Here is a 19,217-nt window from a genome sequence, read left to right on the forward strand (position 1 = left end):
GGTTATCAGTGGACAGATGAGTTAGGGTCAAATCGAAGACTAAACCTAAGACACGGTCCAGAGCTTGAAGAAAGATGAGTTTTGAAGGGTTTTTTTTTTTTTTTTTTTGGCGAATGCATACCCTCCACCAAAGCAAAAGAGTCTCTGAGCTGCTGCAGGAATTCAACCACAATCAGCTGGATGTTCTTGGAGTGAGCAAAGTAAAACTGAATTGAAGTAGCTAACAGCAAACATGGATTCATGGTTTAGATCAAAGTGAGCAACTTCGGCAGCAAAGTGCTGCTCAAGACTGCCTCAACATACCTGGAGCTGCAACCTCATTGAAGATCTGAAAACTCTGGAGTCTAAATGGAGAAAAGCCAAAACCACAAAGTGACTGGAGAACAAAACAACAAGCGTTGGAGGAACTAAGTCTGTATAGCACCATCCTGTGTGTTTTTCTAGATCATTTTGTTGCTGTGTAACTGGTGTAGGTCTGTACCTTCCCATCTGTTCTATAAACGTTCTTCTTTGTATGTCTGAACTCCTTTTCTGGTTTCTGTTTTGCCATCCAGTGTCGGCCATGTTGGAGAGCGAGAGCATCCCCAGCCTGGCAGGCGTGAAGCCGATGGGCTACAGGAACCGTTCGTCCAGCATGGACATGGACGCCGACGGCCCCACCAGCTACACCCTGCAGGCCCTGATCAAGCAGCTGGGGCAGTTCCACAACATCATGCGAGACCACGGTCTGGACCCTGAGATCATAGGTCAGGCGGTCCGGCAGCTCTTCCACTGCATCAACGCTGTTACCCTTAACAACCTGTTGCTGCGCAAGGACGTCTGCTCCTGGAGCACCGGCATGCAGCTCAGGTACTAAACCTGCAGCCGACACCCACAAGCTCAACTTTATAGTTTGTACTCCATTACAATGCAAAACAAATTTACTAAAATCTGTGAACTATGTACCATATATATTTTATAATTTTGTCTTTATACTTTATATTGCAGGTATTTCATTGAATTAGAATCCAGTGAAAATTTCTTTGCAAGTTAAATGAACTAAAGAAAAACGTCAGTGAGCTCAGTTCGTCTTTGAAGTTCTTCCCTCGTTAGTTACAAGTTCTAGAGATGAATGGTGCAGATAGCTTCAGCTGTGGTTAATGACTCATTTTTATCAACAAACCTAACAATAATCCCAAACAGGTCACAAGTTAACTCACAGCTCGCTGAGCTCAGCCAGCTGTTCCATCACTACAGGCTGCCCTTTTTGGCTTTTTCATGCAGTACACAAAAACACATCACCTCAATCCAACATGACTGTCAGTTGAATAGAAAGGCTGGAATAGAACATCATCAAGTTTATGATGATTTTCTATTCTATTCATATCATGAAAGCTTAAATTGAGTTTTAGGTTGCGCTCTGTCCAAAATAATAATTTAAAAAACTTAAGAAGTGGAATTATTACAATAATAATCTGGATTTTTCTGGGGCGACAAGAAAGAACAAGAAATCAAAGAAGCACTGGTAGAAGAAGAGCATTGACCATAACTTGTTACATAGTGTGCTGGTTTGTTGTTAGTGTTCAGATTCAGGAGAAAGATCGCACAGAGAGATGGAGGTTGGCTTTAACGTCACATCGCCAAAACCTTGTATGCCTGAACTCTGTGGGTCTCCCATCAACCCCAACCCTCACTTTGAATTGTGTGTGTGTGTGTGTGTGTGTGTGTGTGTGTGTGTGTGTGTGTGTGTACACAGGTACAACACCAGTCAGTTGGAGGAGTGGCTCAGAGGAAATAACTTGTATCAGAGTAAAGCTGCAGCTACTCTGGAGCCGATCATTCAGGCTGCACAGCTGCTGCAGGTCAAGAAGAAAACGTCGCAGGACGCCGAGGCCATCTGTGCGCTGTGCACCGCGCTCACCATGCAGCAGGTACGCTCAGCTCATCTGAACCCGAGCAGGCGATCGATAACACTCCCGATCAGATAATGACAGGATGTTAACCTGCTGTCTCCTGCAGATCGTGAAAATCCTGAACCTCTACACGCCTCTGAACGAGTTTGAAGAACGAGTCACTGTGTCCTTCATCAGAAACATTCAGGTGTGAATCACACAGACGGTTTAGCTGCTTATACCTCTACCAAACACCAGAGGGAGGATTCCTCTGGGACATGAAAAGAACAAATGTAAAATTTTGAAGCATAAAAGGTGGAATCTGAATGTCAGATCCGTTTACAGATGTGATGTTAGAAAATTTAACACCTCATGCTGCTGGTGCCAAATCTGAAGATCTGAACCAATCAGGTCATTTAAAAACAGAACTGCAGAATTATTTTTGCTTCTGTGCTTCTTATTCTGCTTTGGAAATAGTTCACTTTGGTAGAAAACAGAAGTAAAAGCAGAGGTGCTCATACAGAGCCTTTTTTTTTTTTTAAACACCACCAAAGTGTCCCTTTAACTTTGTACTGCCCACATCCAATGTAGATATTTGGGAAAACCCTGCATTGCTAAACAAAACCAGGAGCTCCCAGCAGTTTTCAGGAAAATCTGATATCTTACACGAATCCTATAAAATGCCCACGGTCGGTCTGATGAGGCAAGTGTAAACATACGTTACATGCGTAAACATATCCAATAATGTAAATTCTGCGAAAAACCATGTTGCTGTCGTCGGATAAACTGAAACTGTTTGGCGTTAAGAGCAAATTTAACCTCCTAGGACCGGGCGTCCACATACGTGGACTGCACATTTTGGGTTGTCTAGACCAAAATACTAAATCTTGCTCCACAAGGTCCTGATATCCACTTATGAGGACATTATACTGCCACTGTTCTATCTCATTTTTCTCAGAAACAAAAATCTGGTAAAAATAAATAAATAAATAAATCTGGTAATTCTTTGTTTTTACTTTCATCAGGTCCCAATCAGCCAAAATGACAAAGAGAAATTAAAAATCATGCCATGAAAGAGTTCGGGTCTTAGGAGGTTAAAGGTTGCACAACTATAAACAGCTGAATTGCTTTCAGCTGCCTTGGTTCTACTGCTGCCGGTAACACGGCAGTAGTAGAACAAAGTTCATGAATCCAGGTCACAAACTGTCCTGGAGCAGGAAAGTAAGCAGGAGCCACGGCCTCCAGAAACTAGAAGGTTTCTGTTTGTCTGCATTCAGTCATTTCAGCTGTGTGCAACATTACACAGCAAAAGCATGAAATATAAACGGGTTTCTGATGTCTGTTCTTTTTGGGGTTTTTGTATGAATACTTTGCCTCTACGGGACCAGTGATGTCAGCCTCATGTTTGACTTCTCTCTGTCTCTGTGTGTCCAGAATCGCCTTCAGGAGAGGAATGACCCTCCTCAGCTTCTTTTGGATACCAAACACACTTTCCCGGTCCTCTTCCCTTACTCGCCGTCTGCCCTCAGCCTGGAGATGCTGCACATTCCTGCCTCGCTTAACATCGACTTCCTCGTCAGAGTCTGATGACCTGCCAATTAATCTGACTGTTTCCCAGCAGCGTCTGCTGCCTGACACCTCTTATTGATCATTGTTTCTGTCTCCATGTCTTCCTGAGAGCAGCACGTCTGCCTTTCTGCCGAACAAGTTCATCTCCTCACGTCTCTCTGAAGTAAATCCTCCACGTTTCTGAAAAAAACCTGCAGAAGTCCAGTCTGTGGAGTCCACATCACAGTTGTTCTTCTCTGACAGTAAACTGTGCTGCTGTTTGAGTAGATAAAGAAACACAGAATCTAACAGAAGGAGCAGAAAGGTTTGCAGAAGGATGAAGAAGGTCAGGAGGAAGGTTCAGAGGGATCATTTAGACTCAGAAGAAAAACAAGATTTTTTTAGATGTGCGTGAAGGTTTCTGAAGATTTAAAACGCAGACAAACATCAGCGACCCGAATAACTGACAATATTCAGCATTTAAAAGTTCAGGCTTAATCAGTCAAAATTGCATGAGATTGGTTGGCTGTGTCAGCAGTAACATGTTGATTTCTGTAGACTCTTTACTTCCTTTGAGCCTTGAAGGTTGTGGGTCGTATTTATTTATTTAGTTATTCAGTAGCATTAAAAGGCTGATTATCTGCTTCTGTACTGATATAACGACACCTTTAAACACTAAAATTACACTAAACTAAAACTAAGCTGTTAACAGTTATTTAATCTCATATTTGCTCCTGCTCCTCCAGTCATGTGTCATCATGTGACTCTCAGCTGCTCCTAATACACAGTCAGCTGTGGAGGATCCCAAACGTGTCAGAAGAAAGTATCAGAAGTTATCAGATCTGTCTTCCTGTGATCGTTTGGCCAATTAAAAAAACAAAATGATAAAATAATGCTGCAAACGAAAGCAAATGTTTAAGATGAAACTAACTGCTGGGACACGTCAGGGTTATTCAGGTTGGCTGGTGCAGAGACGTGAATCTTGGTTTTTTTTGCATTTAAAGACAGAAAGATGTTCAAATGTAGACGAATAAATGAAGCGATGAAAATGCGACGGTGTAGTTTTTAATAACAGCTGCTGGCAGTGTGATAGCAGTTAATGAGCTAAAGAGCAGGTAGGTTGTTCTCCCCCTGGCTTCTGGAAAACCTTGTTGTTCACTCAGCTGGTGCAGAGCAGCCTGTAAAACGCAAATCAACACTTTTTCTGATCTCCTCTCAGAGTCTGTGCAGGACTTCCACTTCGTCTCTCTGTAATGTCGTTTATTTCTGTGGGAAGTTATTTTTTTTACTGTTTCTGTTCTTCTGTTTCTCTCTTTTGCACCACACGTGGAAACACTACTAGGTAAAATACTAAACATGCACAAGATAACACTGCAAACCATCACACCCTCACATTTTTCCTTTTCCTCCAAACCCACGTGCCATTCTACGCTGATGATGTTCTGTTGGATGCCGTTCATCTTCATCTTTTTATGAAGTGCAAATGTAATAAAATGAAGTTTAACATGTGAAGAGTTTCACTGCAAACCTGCTGTGCACAAGTTTAATAATTCAGGTCATTCATAAGACAAAAACCGTAAACTGGATGTTTTTGTGCTGACTTCACACGTAACTGAAGGTTTGGTTTTATTCTGCAGTAAAGCTCTTCAGTTTCAGATGTTTGAGTCTGGATGAAACTGAGTCAATCACTGTAACTCAAAGAATATATTTTGGAATTGAAGTCTTGCTGATGTTCTGTTAGCGTCGTCTTTGTTTATGAAATGAAATTTCTTATTGAAACATTTCTGGCAAAAATATAAACGTTATTTCCACAGTTTAGCTGAAGCTGATGGGAGTTGAACCAAGTTTACACACTTGTAGCTGCTCTGATCATTCAGAGAGCAGAGCCCCTTGTTTCTGCCCCAAAGTCACAGCTGGAGCATGTTTACAGGTGTGTTTGTTGAGGTCTCACTGCTTATAGTGCCAGTCTGAAACTGCTGAAGCATAAATTAAAAACAAAATGTTTGAGAATATGAAACTGCTAAATGCACTTTGTAGGCTTAGGTGTAAACTTCAGTTCAGACTTCAATACTGCAGTCACAGCAATAAGCTCATCACTAAAAATGAAAGTCTGACAGGTTTTTAATGTGCAGAGAACTTTTACAAATTACAAACATTTCAGGGACATTTCTGTTATTTTTAATTTTCAATCAAAATCCAATGAAATGGTGATTAAATGCAAATTTAATCTGGATTATTTCCCCAAACAAGAGACACAAAAGCAGCCTGATGTCAGTTCATTAATCTTTCATGTCTAAAGCAGCCAAAGAAACTTCTCAGTGTGCTGTCTTCAGAGAAAATATTAAAGTAAGAAAAATTCTTTACAAGTGATTCCAAACATCTGAGAGCAGCACATGTCTGCACATACTTGCCTGGTGTCTGATTTCTGAAAAAATGTTTACCTTAAAGTGTTGCAGAAAAGCTACAAACTGGTCAAACAACTGAACCAACACAGAGATTTGAGCATCACAAATGCTTCACCTGATGTGTTCTTCCAAAAATACTTTCTGAATTAGTCAGAATGAAAAACACTGAATATAAAATGAACCTGCAAAGTATAAACATGACTAAAATGAAACCTCATTAATAAACCCGTTCAGTGCATTTAACTTAACGTTATCCTCAAATAACTTATTCTTCAACCTTAAGAATCAAATTTCATCATATTCATCTTCAACAATCACAAAGTTTCTTCAAACTGGAGAAAAATCAAACCCAGTTTTCAAACACAGTCTGACGATGAGGCACTTTGGTGCTCGACACGTCACTGATGTTGAAGGAAAATAAGATTTATCACCCTGAATTAAAACTACAACGTTCTCTAATGTTTCTGATCTCTAAGTGAATAAATACTATAAAAATGTCCCCACAGTCTGCACTGACTGTTGGCAGAGAAGAAGAAGAGCAGCTCTGTGAACGAGGGTTTGGTTTGCTTCCCACAGCAGCTCGCTGTCAGTTGTGCCAGCTGTCGGCCTGCGAGGTCGTCCGTGGTTTACCTGTCGCTCAGGTGGCTCAAAGCTTCACAGGACGCCCACTGATCTGTTTCACACTCTTACACACACACTGTGACTGCAGGCTTAATAAAACACTGAGTCACTGTCGGGCAAAAGAGTGAATATTTTTAATTAAACAGTCGTATTTAATAAAATATATTCACCATCTTTAGTTTGTTCAGGTTTTATCATAATGACCTAAAACAAAACTAAACAATTGTGCAACAGAATTTAAACTGAATTTTAAAAAACTGGAAACTACCCAAAATAATAATATGCACTTAAAGTTAAATATAAAACTAGAGGAAGCGTCTTTAGTTTTGGTTTCTTCTTCTTTATTTTACAGCTTGACAAAAACCAAATATAATATTATAAAAGCTGGAAAAAAAGCCATTGAAACAAACTCCATCTTGAAACTGCAACAAGAGTTTCAAACCATTTTCCTCTACCTGGAGAACTGAGCCTGCACTTTATTTATCATCAGTTACCTGCAGCTTTTACTGTGACTGTCCCACTGCTGCTTTAACCATTCATTCACTGTGTGTGGAAAGACAAGTCATCATAATCCACACATGTATAATGGACGTGTTAAAATAATAAGCATTTATTTTAACATTTTAAAACCAAGCTTGTTGTGTCAAATCTGACACGTCTGTTCTAAGAGTGCATAACTTACAACAGTCTCCTCAACAAACGCACCAGTTGTGTCCTGTTTAACTTCAGCCGCCCTGAGAACAAGTCCACCAGAGCCTTTGCATTTTTACATGCTGTGTTTTTTAGAGCATTTCAAGTTCCTATTCATCAATACAACCGCTCTATCCTAACTTTTTATAATATGTATACATTAAGTCCATAGTAACTACATAAAATTCTAAAAAACGCAATAAACTACAAAGAAAATGAAAATTGTTATTTTTATGTTGTTTTTACAGATTATTTTTGTTACAGAAATTTTGGAGGTTTATCCCTCAAAACAAGTTGCACAAAATTTCCAACCACAGGAAATTTATTTTGAGTGTCTTCATAGTTTCATTTTCGAGATACACTAATTTTTGTAAACTGCAGCAAAAATGAAAATAAATATTATTGTGCACAATTTGCAAAAAATCAGCATGTGCAGCAAAATAAACCATTTCAAACAGTGCAGTTTAAGTTCTGAGCATCAGGAACTACACAGGAAAACATAGACATCACCCAAAAATAGTTTTGAAGAGTAAAGGTTTATTTCTAATTGTCAAAAATCATTATAGTCACAATAATGAGGTCAAAAGTCTATTGGAAAACTTAACAAATGTGATTTGAGAGTTTAAAGTTATGTACCCCACAGATTATACTGTAGTATGAGGAGACTGGAACATGAGACCAGATGAATGGATGGACAGATGGCCTCCTCGCTTAGGAAGGAGGCAGCAGAATAACATTGCTGTGAACTTTGCTTGTGATAATAATTTCATAGACATTTAGAGACATGTGAATCCTGGAGTTAAGAGTTATCTGTGGTTTAAACCTAATGAAGATATTTGTTAAATTCAGGATCAGAGAATTTACTATAAAATTCTGCAAAGAACTAAATGGGAAAAAACACGACTATGAAAGTAATTTACTTTGGGAAATAGCTCAGTGTTGTAGTAAAGAAAAACGGAACATGCAGGAGAAAAATAAACTGATGGAGGTACAGACTAAATTAGATGATCTTTGCCTTGAGGAGGCCCAGGTTGCTTTTTAGATTGAGAGTCAAATGGACTGAGGCAGGTGAAAAAAAATCATCATATTTTAGTAAGCTGGAGAAAAGTAGACATCAGAGAAATGTAATTACAAGCCTACTGATAAATGGGACTGAATGCAAAGATTTCAGAGAGATTGAAGTCTTTACTTTCTATTCCAAGTTGTCCCAGAATATTCAGCTGATGCTGACGGGTTCTGTAATAAGATTTAGTCTCGTGCCGTGTATTGACATATTGACAAACCATTTAAATATTTGTGTGACTCTGAGCTTACAACTGAGGAATTGGATTCAGTGGTCATTAAAATGGCCTTAAACAAGTCTCCAGGGACAGATGGACTCACTGCTAATTTTTATCAGTTCTTCTGGAAGGACTTAAGAACCTTGCCATTTGATGCGTTAAAAGGAGCTATAGAAAAGAAAGAACTGATGCCAAGTATGAAACAAGAGTTAATTACACAGATTCTGGTAAAAACAGAAGACTTTTAGACAATTTAAGACAATCACCTTACTAAACACTGATTATAAGATCCTGTTAGGGGCTGTAGCTGAGAGGCTGAAGAAAGGCATCTCAAACATAATTAGTGAAAGACAGTCAGGTTTTTTCAAAGGAAGACTAATTGATAATATTAGGCTGCTTTTCTCCTTGATTACAGTGACATAATCCAAGAGAGGGGATACATCCTGTTTTGAGGTTTTTAAAAAAGCATTTGAGTCAATTGAACATAAGTTCATATTAAAAACCCTGCAGTCTTTTGGTTGTGGAGAAGAATTTATCAGTGTGAAAGGGATGCTATAATTCTATCAACAGCTCTGTTTTGCTGGAACATGGCACCTGTCAGAGGTTTGAGGTTACTAGAGGAATAAGGCAGGGCCGCAGCAGCTCACCACTTCTGTTTATCATGCTGAGCTCTTATCTATTCAGATTAAAAACAGTCACACTGACGGGTTAAATAGTATGGGTCAACTAATAATAATAAGTCAGCTGGCAGATGATACCAGATTGGACCAGATTCCTTTAGCCTTACAGGTGATCAACCACTTCTCCAAAGCTTCAGGTCAACAGCTGAATATAAAAACATGTGAGATACTAGCTCTGCATGAGTGTCCCTACGAGTTATAATACACTAGCTACAGCCATCCCAGTCCCTTTGAGATCAATGATTAAAGAAGATATTGTGCACTCTAAAATTTCTCCTGGACTGACGCCGCTCTGCATAGCCGGTGCTGACTTTGTTGACAGCAGGTTTACAAACAAGGCGATCAGAAATATGTTAATAAATTAAATCTATCCTAACCCGGTTAAAAGAAATTATATTCTAAAGAATTTGAGGCCATGAAGGTTAAGGCAACACAGAGATAGCATATTTCACTTCCCCTTCCCCCTAAAACAAAAGAGGTTCATTTTAAAGTCAAAAATGAGATTTATCCAACCAATGAATTCCTAAGACTGAAATTTAACCTGGATGTGAACACATGTACATTCTGTGAAAATAACACTGAAAGTTTGGATCACTTGTTTTTCTATTATGAATCGCTGCGCTCCTTTTGGATTGACACGTGGAGCTGGCCACAGTCCAGAGTCTTCTGTTACTACGTTTGACGGTAACTTTAGTTAAATTTGGGATGCAGGCAGACAACCCAAAATTTGATTTGGTAATTAGGATTGTCTTGTTACCTGGAAAAAGGTTTTAATTTTTTTGTTTTTGCAAGCGGTCTTTACGTGGTTTTTACAAAGCCATCAGTGGAAGGAAACCCCGACCTGGGATAAGTGGAATGACTGATATGTAAGTACAACTCCCCCAGTTTATTTTGCAAAAACAAATAAGTTTTAAAGTAGTTACGCAAATCGGAGCGTGGACGCACCTGTGGGCTCAAAAGGGTTAACAATAAAAACATCAGAACATTTATCCTCTACAGTCTTGCATTCAACAGGATAATACAAATACATCAGCTGTATTATTATCATAACATATAATAAAAACAGCAGCTTACAGATGCTTTTACTCTGGACATGAACTTTATTTATATAAAGTTGTTTTTCTTTTAAATCTCACAAGTTGTTAAATTGCCATGAGGTGGAGGAGGATGAGCGGGTTGACAAACCCTGGATTTTAACCACAGACTGTGAAGGAGAACTGAACACAGGCACCTTGACATCACCCATGGGAAGAAACAGTATAAAAATGCACTGAAAGCAGTTTGTTATATAAAGGTTTTTAGTTTTAAATGATGGACTTCCACTGAGTCCACTGAGTTCCCCTTTTCTACACTACCTTTGGTGGAGGTGATCTTTGAATAAGAAATTATTTTCAGTTTGAAGGAATGAAATTTTTTCATTTTTGGTCCTTTGACCAAGATTCAGGAAAACTGATTACTAAAGAAAACAAATCTGTATTATAATAGCACAGGTTTAGTGTTTAGAATTCAGGTTATTGTTTATTAAGACGTCACATGGTAGACATTCCTTGTGTCCTAATGGCAGGAGTAGCATGAAAAGAACAGAGGTTGTTCATGATTGGTTAAGTTTACACTAAAAGTAATTTACATGAAAATATCCTGAAGGTGGAAATTTGCATGTGAGTAATTCTTGGAGTTGATCTGAATCTAGAAATAATCTGAAATCATTAACAATTATTATTGTCATGGAAACAATTTTTTTCTATTTTGTAAGTAACGTTGTTCAGCAAGAGCAATATGAGGCATTGGCAGCGCGTAGGCCTATTTTTTTCAGCGGTGACCCATCACCATGGCAACCAATAAAGTAGAGGTTTAAAAGAAACATCAGCGGCTGTATTTTAAGCCAAACTATGAGCTCTGTCTACACTTAACCAAGCAGTTTTTAATGAGAAATAACAGGAAGTATGAAAATCTGTGATGTGTGTGGTGGACTGTGGTCTCTGGTGGGAGAGATGAGACCAAACACATAGATCAAAGTTTATATCCAAGAAGATGAAACAATAGATAAGAAGTTGAGACTGTATCGTGAAATGCCCTGAGAGTGCACTGAAACCACAAACTCATGTGTGGACTCAGTTCGTGCTTGTAGTGGAGGCAAAAGCAGGAATGCAGTGTCAGGTGGATCTGGTTTGCCAGTTTCTCTGGAGGGAGGAACACATACCAGTGCATGAAATCCCCTTTCTGCTTTTTGTTTTCTTTTTCTTTTTGTAGTAATTTCACAGATAGAGTTTCGTTTCTCGGATCAGGAACTCGGAACAGTCTCGTTTTTTAGGCTTCAGTCAAACCCACAGGGGCTGATTCTGCAGGTATCTATGCTTTTGTAATCATCATTAACTTACTGTTTTCTAATTATCACTGAGTCTTGTAACATGCTAGCTTGCATTAGTTAATGTGTTACTGGAGTGACAGCTGCTGAAAATGGGCCTCTGCATACTTGTATATCTATTCCAGAAGCCTTGTTGAGAGGATGCGGTGTTGGACTGCTGCTGTTTTCAGTTTGTGGTTTTGTGTTGGTTTGCTTTATGGTACGTCTTATTTAATAAAATCATGTTCATTACTAAGGAGTTACACACGGTCAGCGTATCAGTGCACTGGGAGGAGCACTCGGGGCATTTACAGCTAAATCAGACCTCATGAAAAAGTTGATCGACTTTTAGTAAGAGCCTCCTGACAGACCTCTTTTGTCTGTCAGTCTGTGTGAATCATCAGTTATTTCAGTGTTTGTGGTGCAGAAACAGAAAGTTTCGTGCGGCCTTCAGCGCATCTCCCTGCAGCTGAATGAAACCTGCACCTGTACGCGAGCTCGTCCGGTCAGCATCCTCTGCCCAGCAAATCCTCCCAGTGACTCTGAGGAGTTTCACTGCACTCATGTTTCACTTCAGCTGCTTGTTGTTTTCAAAAGGATGAAGACAAATTATGAGGGAGGAAAAGGATGTGGTGACAAGTCATTTCTAAACAAGCCTAACCCTACCCTGTTTGCACAACGTGCAACACCTTTCTACAGAAATTCACTGTTAGCTGTGCACTCACACTCACGCTGACACGCACCGAAGTGATGAGGACGAAGAAAAAAAAGCAGTCGGGCTGAAAAAAGCACAAACAAGACACGAGGAGCAGCAGGAAGCAGCGTTTGTACCAAGGCTGTACGGAGGAGACATTCATGTGGCTGCTGTAGCCCCGGCTTCAAAGACTCACTCATTTTGGTGTGGCTTCACTCAAATTCAGCACCATGAGATTTTACACTGTGGTTTCATGTATGGGTGTAGGTGTAAAGACATAAATAGCTGTACGTTCTGTAGGTATATGTGGAGGCAGGTATGTGTATGTAAGGGAAAGACATCCTGAACGTGCAGTGTTTAGTGTCTCAGACCTGCAGTCAGTGACCTCCTCAGGGGCGCCTATACATGCAGGTGCCATCATTTCCACAGAAGCGCAGAGAAAACAGGCCTCAGAGGTTCGTGTCATCATTTCATTCATCAGAGCGACAGATTCACTGGTAGTTCAGTAAATGTTTGCGGGTAAAATGAAACTTTTCTACACTTCAAACTGTTTGTTTCCACTCTGGGCCTTTTTCAGTTTTTCATGAAACTTTATGAATCAGTCAGTTATTAGAGATGATTGGCGACCAACGTTTTTCACTACAGAATAGGTAATACCACCACGCTGGAGGGTTTTTTTTTTATTACTTGAAACAGAAAAAAGAAAGCACCCAGCTTTAACTTTAACTTGTTTGTTCTTTACAGCTTTCACCCTCTCAGCAGTTCATGTTTCTGCATTTATCTGAAAGCTGCGGTTACTTCAGTAAAAACAATCTCAGAAAGCTTTAATGATCATGGAGGTTATATAAAATCTGATCAGTTTTATGACAGTGATCGGCCACGTGAGAACCTGGAACCAGATAAGATCATTTCTCCTCACTATTAATTTGATGTCTTTGTAAACTGCTGCTGATAACACTAGATGTTACAGTTAGGCCCTAATGGGACCCACTGCCAATGCTATGGGCCTGTGCTGGCCCACAGCATTGGCAGTGGGTGAACTGTGGAGCTGTTTGGGCAGGACAAAACAACATAGCCCATGTGTGCTCCAAGTGGGTGTCACCACACAGAACAGCTGTTTTGCCCTTTGGGACCCCATTTGGTGTGCTCACAGAAAACCCTTGTAGGACCCGTAGCAGTTTTGCCCTTTTGGAACACTTTTAAGCAAGTCTATTGCTGTCCCACTATAGACTGCCCAAAGAAAACCCTGAATCCCATGATAGTTTTCTATGGACCGTGCATAGTGGCAAAACTGCTGACAGCTCATGCCCACTTTAGGGCCCAAATGTAATAAGTGTGGATTGTGCCCTTCTAGGCTGCACTGTATTTTCTAAAAAGACTAAAAAAAAAACTTTTTTTCATCCCTCCTTTGAGAGCATGCTCCACAGTACAGTGGTTTATGTATTTGAATGTCAAACAAAGAATCCCTGGTCTGAGTTTGGAAGGGCAAATAAATTCAGTTTAAAGTACATCTGGTGAAAAAATCTGCCAAACCAACAATGTAGTAACCCCCTGTGAATAAGGGAGTGGCTAAAAGTAGCTTTCCCCCCCTTTTTGAGTAACATTATGGTCCACGCACCATACAAGCAAATGTTGGTCATGTACCTGAGCTGTGGGAACCAGATGGGCTCAGCTTCTGTGCAGCAGCATGAAATGTGGAGCACATCTGGGCTCTGCACCTGTGACAAAACAGAAAGATCTTAGTATTATTTTCTTAAATTACGATTGCACACAAAGTCTAATCAGCAAAAAAAAATTACAAACATATCTAGGGGAACCGAATGTGCCCTACATTTCTCTACGTTTCTTGGCAATATGGGCCACAGTCAACTGCCCACGGTCCCCTCACACGGGCCCCTGAGTGTCGTCTTTGCTGTGACGGTATTTTGCTGTGGTAAGTTCATATATGAAAATAATCTGTGCAAGTGTTATTTAAGTTCATCACCTCAATTTTTACACTTTAAAGATGAAAAAAATCCATCTTTTAACATATTAAATAAAACAGTGAGGAACATATCTCACATCACTGACAGCTCAGGTTTTCATTTGTCTGTTAATGTTTACAACTGTACAGTTTAGACATGATAACAAACTGCACTCCAAGGTTAGATCAAAATGACAAAACACAAAGATTTTATTATAATTTTATTGAAGTTTCAGACACACTTTAATCAGCAGCAGTAATCATGTGTGCAAGCTGACATTTCCCGAAACATACGATCAGTTTTTATATCATTAGAATAAGATAAAGTCAAACTACAATAAACTGATAAGCTCATGTGTTTGTACTTCTGGGCTGTTAGATAAGCATGAAGAAAACAGGGTTATATGTCAGAACAAAGTACAGTTTATATTTAAGACGATTTTCAAAATAAATGTAATAAAGAAGGAAATAAAGTTGTTTAAATCAGAATCTGAACTGCTGTTTATAACACGATGTTGTACTGAGTTAAGTATGTTTTTAAATGTCTATAAAGGCAGTTTACTTCCTCATTTTATCTGTTAGGTGGACATACGTGTCTGTGACTTTCCATTTCTGTCATTTTACAAACAAAAACAGCTTTAAACTATTTAACGTTCGCAGTTGCATCATTTAGCTTTCAATCAACTCTGTTGTCCAGATGCTGATTTATTAAAAGTGATATTTTTCTATTACAGGTGAAATTTTGAATATGTGAGTGACATATATTAATACAGGTACAGCTAATCAGCACAGTGCGAATTCTCTAATTACTTTGCAGTTTTTTCTTTTAACTAAAATTACGACTTTATATTATAGATTTATATTTAGTGTGTTGAAACAGTCATAAAAACAAAACCATAATCTCATGTTAACTTAGGTTGAATCAGGGGCAGTTCAGTTTTACATTCAGTCACAGAGTAATTAGACTTGTCAATGTGTACACATTTTAAATGGAGGCTGTTATCCTATATACTCATGTTTATATACATGCATACATACATACATATATAAAGTTACAGGTCAGAGGTCACGTGCCACCTGTAAAGGTAATCCCTGTGAGGATTAAAGACACAGGACACAGGGCGGCATAAAGGAGCAGTACGAATTAAACCAGGACTGTGGATCATGCAAAGCTGTTCTGTTGGAGGAAAGCAGAACAGCTTAACCTGAAGTTAAGCTTTCAGACCTGAAGCCATCTTTCACGTGTCATTGCTGTTGATGTTGTGTGGCAGAGCAGCAGCCTGACTGTGTACATCCTTATCTTCTTCGTATACACTCTCTATGTTGTGTTCGTGCGGGTGATGCAGAGTTCCCTCCTTCGCTGCTCCCAGTATCTTGAACCCCCCAGGATTCAGAACCACAACACTCAGCGTAAACAGGTGGCTCATCAGATTCCCATCAGCAACTCAGAGGGAGGCGACTGAACACATGAAACCACAGCTGAAGATGTTTTGCGATGCTGAGCGGAGATAGGAACCTCAGGCGTGTGGTTTGGTGGGGGCGGGGGAGAGCTTCTTCTCCCAGATAAGGTGCAGCAGAGACAGCGCAGCACCGTCCTAAGACTGAAGACTTGTGCTCTTTCAGCACGGCAGCTTCCTTAAATCTTCACCTCCATGAACGTTGTGGAGGTGCAGGCAGCTGCTACTGCCCCGCCTTGTGTCGCTGCAGTCGAAGGATCGCACCATCTCCTTCTTCCTTCCATGATTTTCTCCAGGTTGCCTCCTAAAAGCCGAAAACTGCACGTTAACCACAGCTGCCACCCACAGATGCATTCGAAAGCTCGACGCCCCACCAACACCTCACCTTCGTACCCACCGGGTGTTATCTCCACCCACCACTGCCTCATGATACACAAATACAAATAGCATATAAACACAGTCAGTGCAACAAACTAGGAGCCAAATATCTGCTGAGAACCCAACACCAGTGGCCACAGCTAGCCTCATCTGAAGCTAGCCCATTTTTAGCCTAGCTGTTTATTATACAACATGAATACAGCACCTGTACACGTTACCTTAATGACAAAAAAGATGAAATTACATTAGCGTAACAGCTAACTATCTTTGCTAAATGAGCAGGTTCTCCCTCCCGTGGAGATTTTTAGAAGGCAGATGAATCCAGAAATCTTTAAAGGAAGTTAAAGTCTGATTTCTTCTACATGTTCAGTTTTTAACATGTTCAGTGTTTGCTCTAATCATTGGTTGCGTCCGTTGAGCAGCACATTTCTCTGAGTCATACTCTCGTGTGCTCTGTCACCTCCTACCATACTTTCCCCCCTTAATAAATTCAAGTCAAACAGGGTAAAACCCCTGTTGGAGCCACCTTCCACCCAGCCTAACCCAGTCAGTAGTTCCCTGGTCTTGATTTAAGTTGTGTTTCCTTTTCATTGTGATAGTTTCTATCATCTTCTGCATAAAGTTGCATAGCTTGTGGCTTTGAGGTAATTTTTGCTTGTTGACAGGAGAGTAGGCACCCAAACAAAGGTGTCATGTTAACTGCAGGTCACCCCGTTGACAGCCATCCTCTCCTTCTCCATCACTGGCAGATGTGAGCGGATGTCAGAAACGTGGCTCACAGTTTTAACAAGCCCTGATAAAATAAAGTTTGTTGTTGTGGGATGGAAAAACGATCAAAGATTTTGATCAAATCAAACTACCAACAAACTGTATTTTTTCCTGTTGGGGCCACGGTCGCACCGCTGCCCTGGGAGGTTGTTTGAAGCTATGACAGTTTTCATGGCTCAGCGATGGAACAGCTGTGATTTTCCGTCTAGCGCACTTTTATTTTGTTGTTAAATACACAAAACTGTGAAATACACTGAGTCTGAAGTGTTAGTTCAGTCAGAGTTGAGATCCATCATACACACATACATACATTTTCCCCGTTTGTATTTTGCTGCAATCAACATGATTTTCAAACTAAACTTATTTCAGTTTGAATGTTGTTTCATGCCGGCACCAGGATACTCGAGTCGTGAAAAAAGAGGAAACTGTTCTATCACAACACAAACCGTGACCTTGTTTCTGTTGTTGAGTGACTCGTTTAGGTGCCAAAACTTAACCAGGCAACGAACACAAGTGCAAGATTACATTTAGTGTTTCTCCGGCTCAGGGTTGAAGAGGTTTGTGAAGCGTCTTCTTTTTGCAGTTTGTGTCTTCGTTGCACAGTTGTCATCTCCCACCATGCCTGCAACTTTGTAACTTCAAACTGCAGATTTGCTGGTTGTTGTGGAGGTTAAACCCCGCTGGTGTTCCTTGAGCCTCTCTGAATAGTCATTAGTGTTGGATTTTTCCAGTTTTGTGCATTTTGAACCTCATGAGTTGTGCTGCTGAAGCCTTTGGAGGCTTAAAATAAACCAGTGCTGCTTCAAACTTTAACCCCTTTTCTCCTCCGACTGCGGTGTTTGTGCAGTTCCTGCTGCCTTCATACAGTCGACTCTACAGATTAGAGGTTGAGGCAGCAGGTATTGCACCACAGTTTTCCCAGCATGCCCTGTGTTGCGACCTGAAACATGCAGTGCGTCTGGCCCTGTAGCTGAGAAGGAAACAGAGCAAACCACGCTGAGGCTGCGGGCTGCAGAGAAACTAAATACTCATTTAGGGAAACAGAGAAGTTGTTGGTGTGAGGGGAATGAAGCAAAACTGCAAACTGACAGAAATCTGAACTCCTGACGTCAAAGCTGATGTCTTTATTTTTTCTGTGAATAATGGCGCGTTAACATATGACCAAGTTCGGGGTGATCGGCGACCTTGCCTCTGAATTTGAAGCTCGTAGTAAACTAAAACAGATGCTGGCCTCATTTGAAAACAAACCAGAGTAGACAGGAAGTGGTTTGTAGGTTACTGGTTAGACTTTCAGCTCCATGGTTGCTGTTTGGCAAAGGTTCGCTCAGAGCTGCACAAACTTCACCCTCTCACAAGCCTGGAAAACAACAGGTCTGCGCACAAAGATGGCTAGAAAAGATAAAAAGTGTACAGTCTGGTCACGGCAGAGAGAACATTTCCCACAGACTGATAACTGCTATTTTTACCTTCTGGCTCTTTACATCCGGCGCGTTGAGTTTATTTATACAGCAGATACGTTTATAGTCTGTGCAGCTTTTGTCAGCTCTAACTCTGGACGAATAACAAACCCCCAAAACAAACCTTAGACACAAAGCTCCACATCGCCTCACCACTATCGAAAGAATTCCTGTTTTCACTCTTTTCCGCCTCCCAGGACACTCAAGTTTGACACTCTGAACATTTGATTTGAAGTCAATATACAACATAACACAAACACTTGTGCCATACCATGGGTCCATCCCCCTGCCCGTGGCACACCTGTATAGAGTTGCTGATGTTTTGGTTTAAAGGTGAACACGAACTCTAAAAGCAGCAAAAATGCATCCATCTCTGCTGTTATTCTCTTGCCAACACAACAAAAACAGAGACCTGGAATCATCACCGAGCTGCTGCAGCATCTGTCTGACCCCAGATCAGCTCCATCGCTCATTAAATCATGAGTGAGTCTGAATGTTCAAGACTTAACTTCAGCGTTGCTCATTTCTTCATGTTTTTGGGGCAAGTCTCAGCCCTCTGCGGAGGAACGTTTTATGTCTGTCAGTCAGTGAGATCACACATGAACAGGTGGGATGGATTTCATGAACCTGGCCACAGTTCTGGTTGTATGACTTTATGGGGACTTTCTGAGGGCAGGCTTGTAGGTGGGGAGTGATTTGGGAGGGGGGGTCTGCTCAGGGGGTCTTTAGATGACTAAAGTTGGCATGTGTGAATGTAACCAGAGGGAAACATGGTTTAAATATATGCTAAGAATGTATTAATAACTTTCACCTTAATGAGCTTGTGAAGAAGAAGCTGTTTTCCTCCATCAGCGACTTTGAGCACTTTCTTCACACCTTCATCTCAGGTCGCTGCTCGGGTGTCAGTCTGTGGTTACTTTCAGGACTGCAGCTGGTCCAAACACTGCTTCTTCACCTCCAGTCACTTTTAGAGTTCTCTGCTTGTTTTCCAGTCATTACTCTGCACCCACTCATTGCTCTGCTCTCTGAACTTGCACGCTCCCACAGATGTCAGAGGTCTG

The 19,217-nt window shown here is 40.5% G+C and overlaps 1 protein-coding gene across 2 annotated transcripts in view; it reads left to right on the plus strand.

Annotated features, from left to right (window-relative positions):
* The window catches only part of myo5b (myosin VB), a 50,116-nt gene extending 42,797 nt beyond the window's left edge, over positions 1-7,319 (plus strand). Inside the window, exons 37-40 of one of the 2 annotated variants that reach the window (XM_086299937.1) lie at positions 555-849; positions 1,736-1,910; positions 1,999-2,079; positions 3,306-7,319. In XM_086299937.1, the coding sequence (XP_086156063.1) occupies positions 555-849; positions 1,736-1,910; positions 1,999-2,079; positions 3,306-3,458 (704 nt within the window). In that variant the 3' untranslated portion in view covers positions 3,459-7,319. The remainder of the gene's footprint in view (positions 1-554; positions 850-1,735; positions 1,911-1,998; positions 2,080-3,305) is intronic. The other variant, XM_086299938.1, reaches the window with a different exon arrangement.
* The last annotated feature ends 11,898 nt before the right edge of the window (positions 7,320-19,217 follow it).

Source organism: Aulonocara sp. 'chitande type north' Nkhata Bay, linkage group LG7, assembly GCF_057382095.1.
Source record: "Aulonocara sp. 'chitande type north' Nkhata Bay isolate Kocher_YH1m ecotype deep benthic linkage group LG7, A_spYH_male_GT1.1, whole genome shotgun sequence".
Taxonomy (NCBI): domain Eukaryota; kingdom Metazoa; phylum Chordata; class Actinopteri; order Cichliformes; family Cichlidae; genus Aulonocara; species Aulonocara sp. 'chitande type north' Nkhata Bay.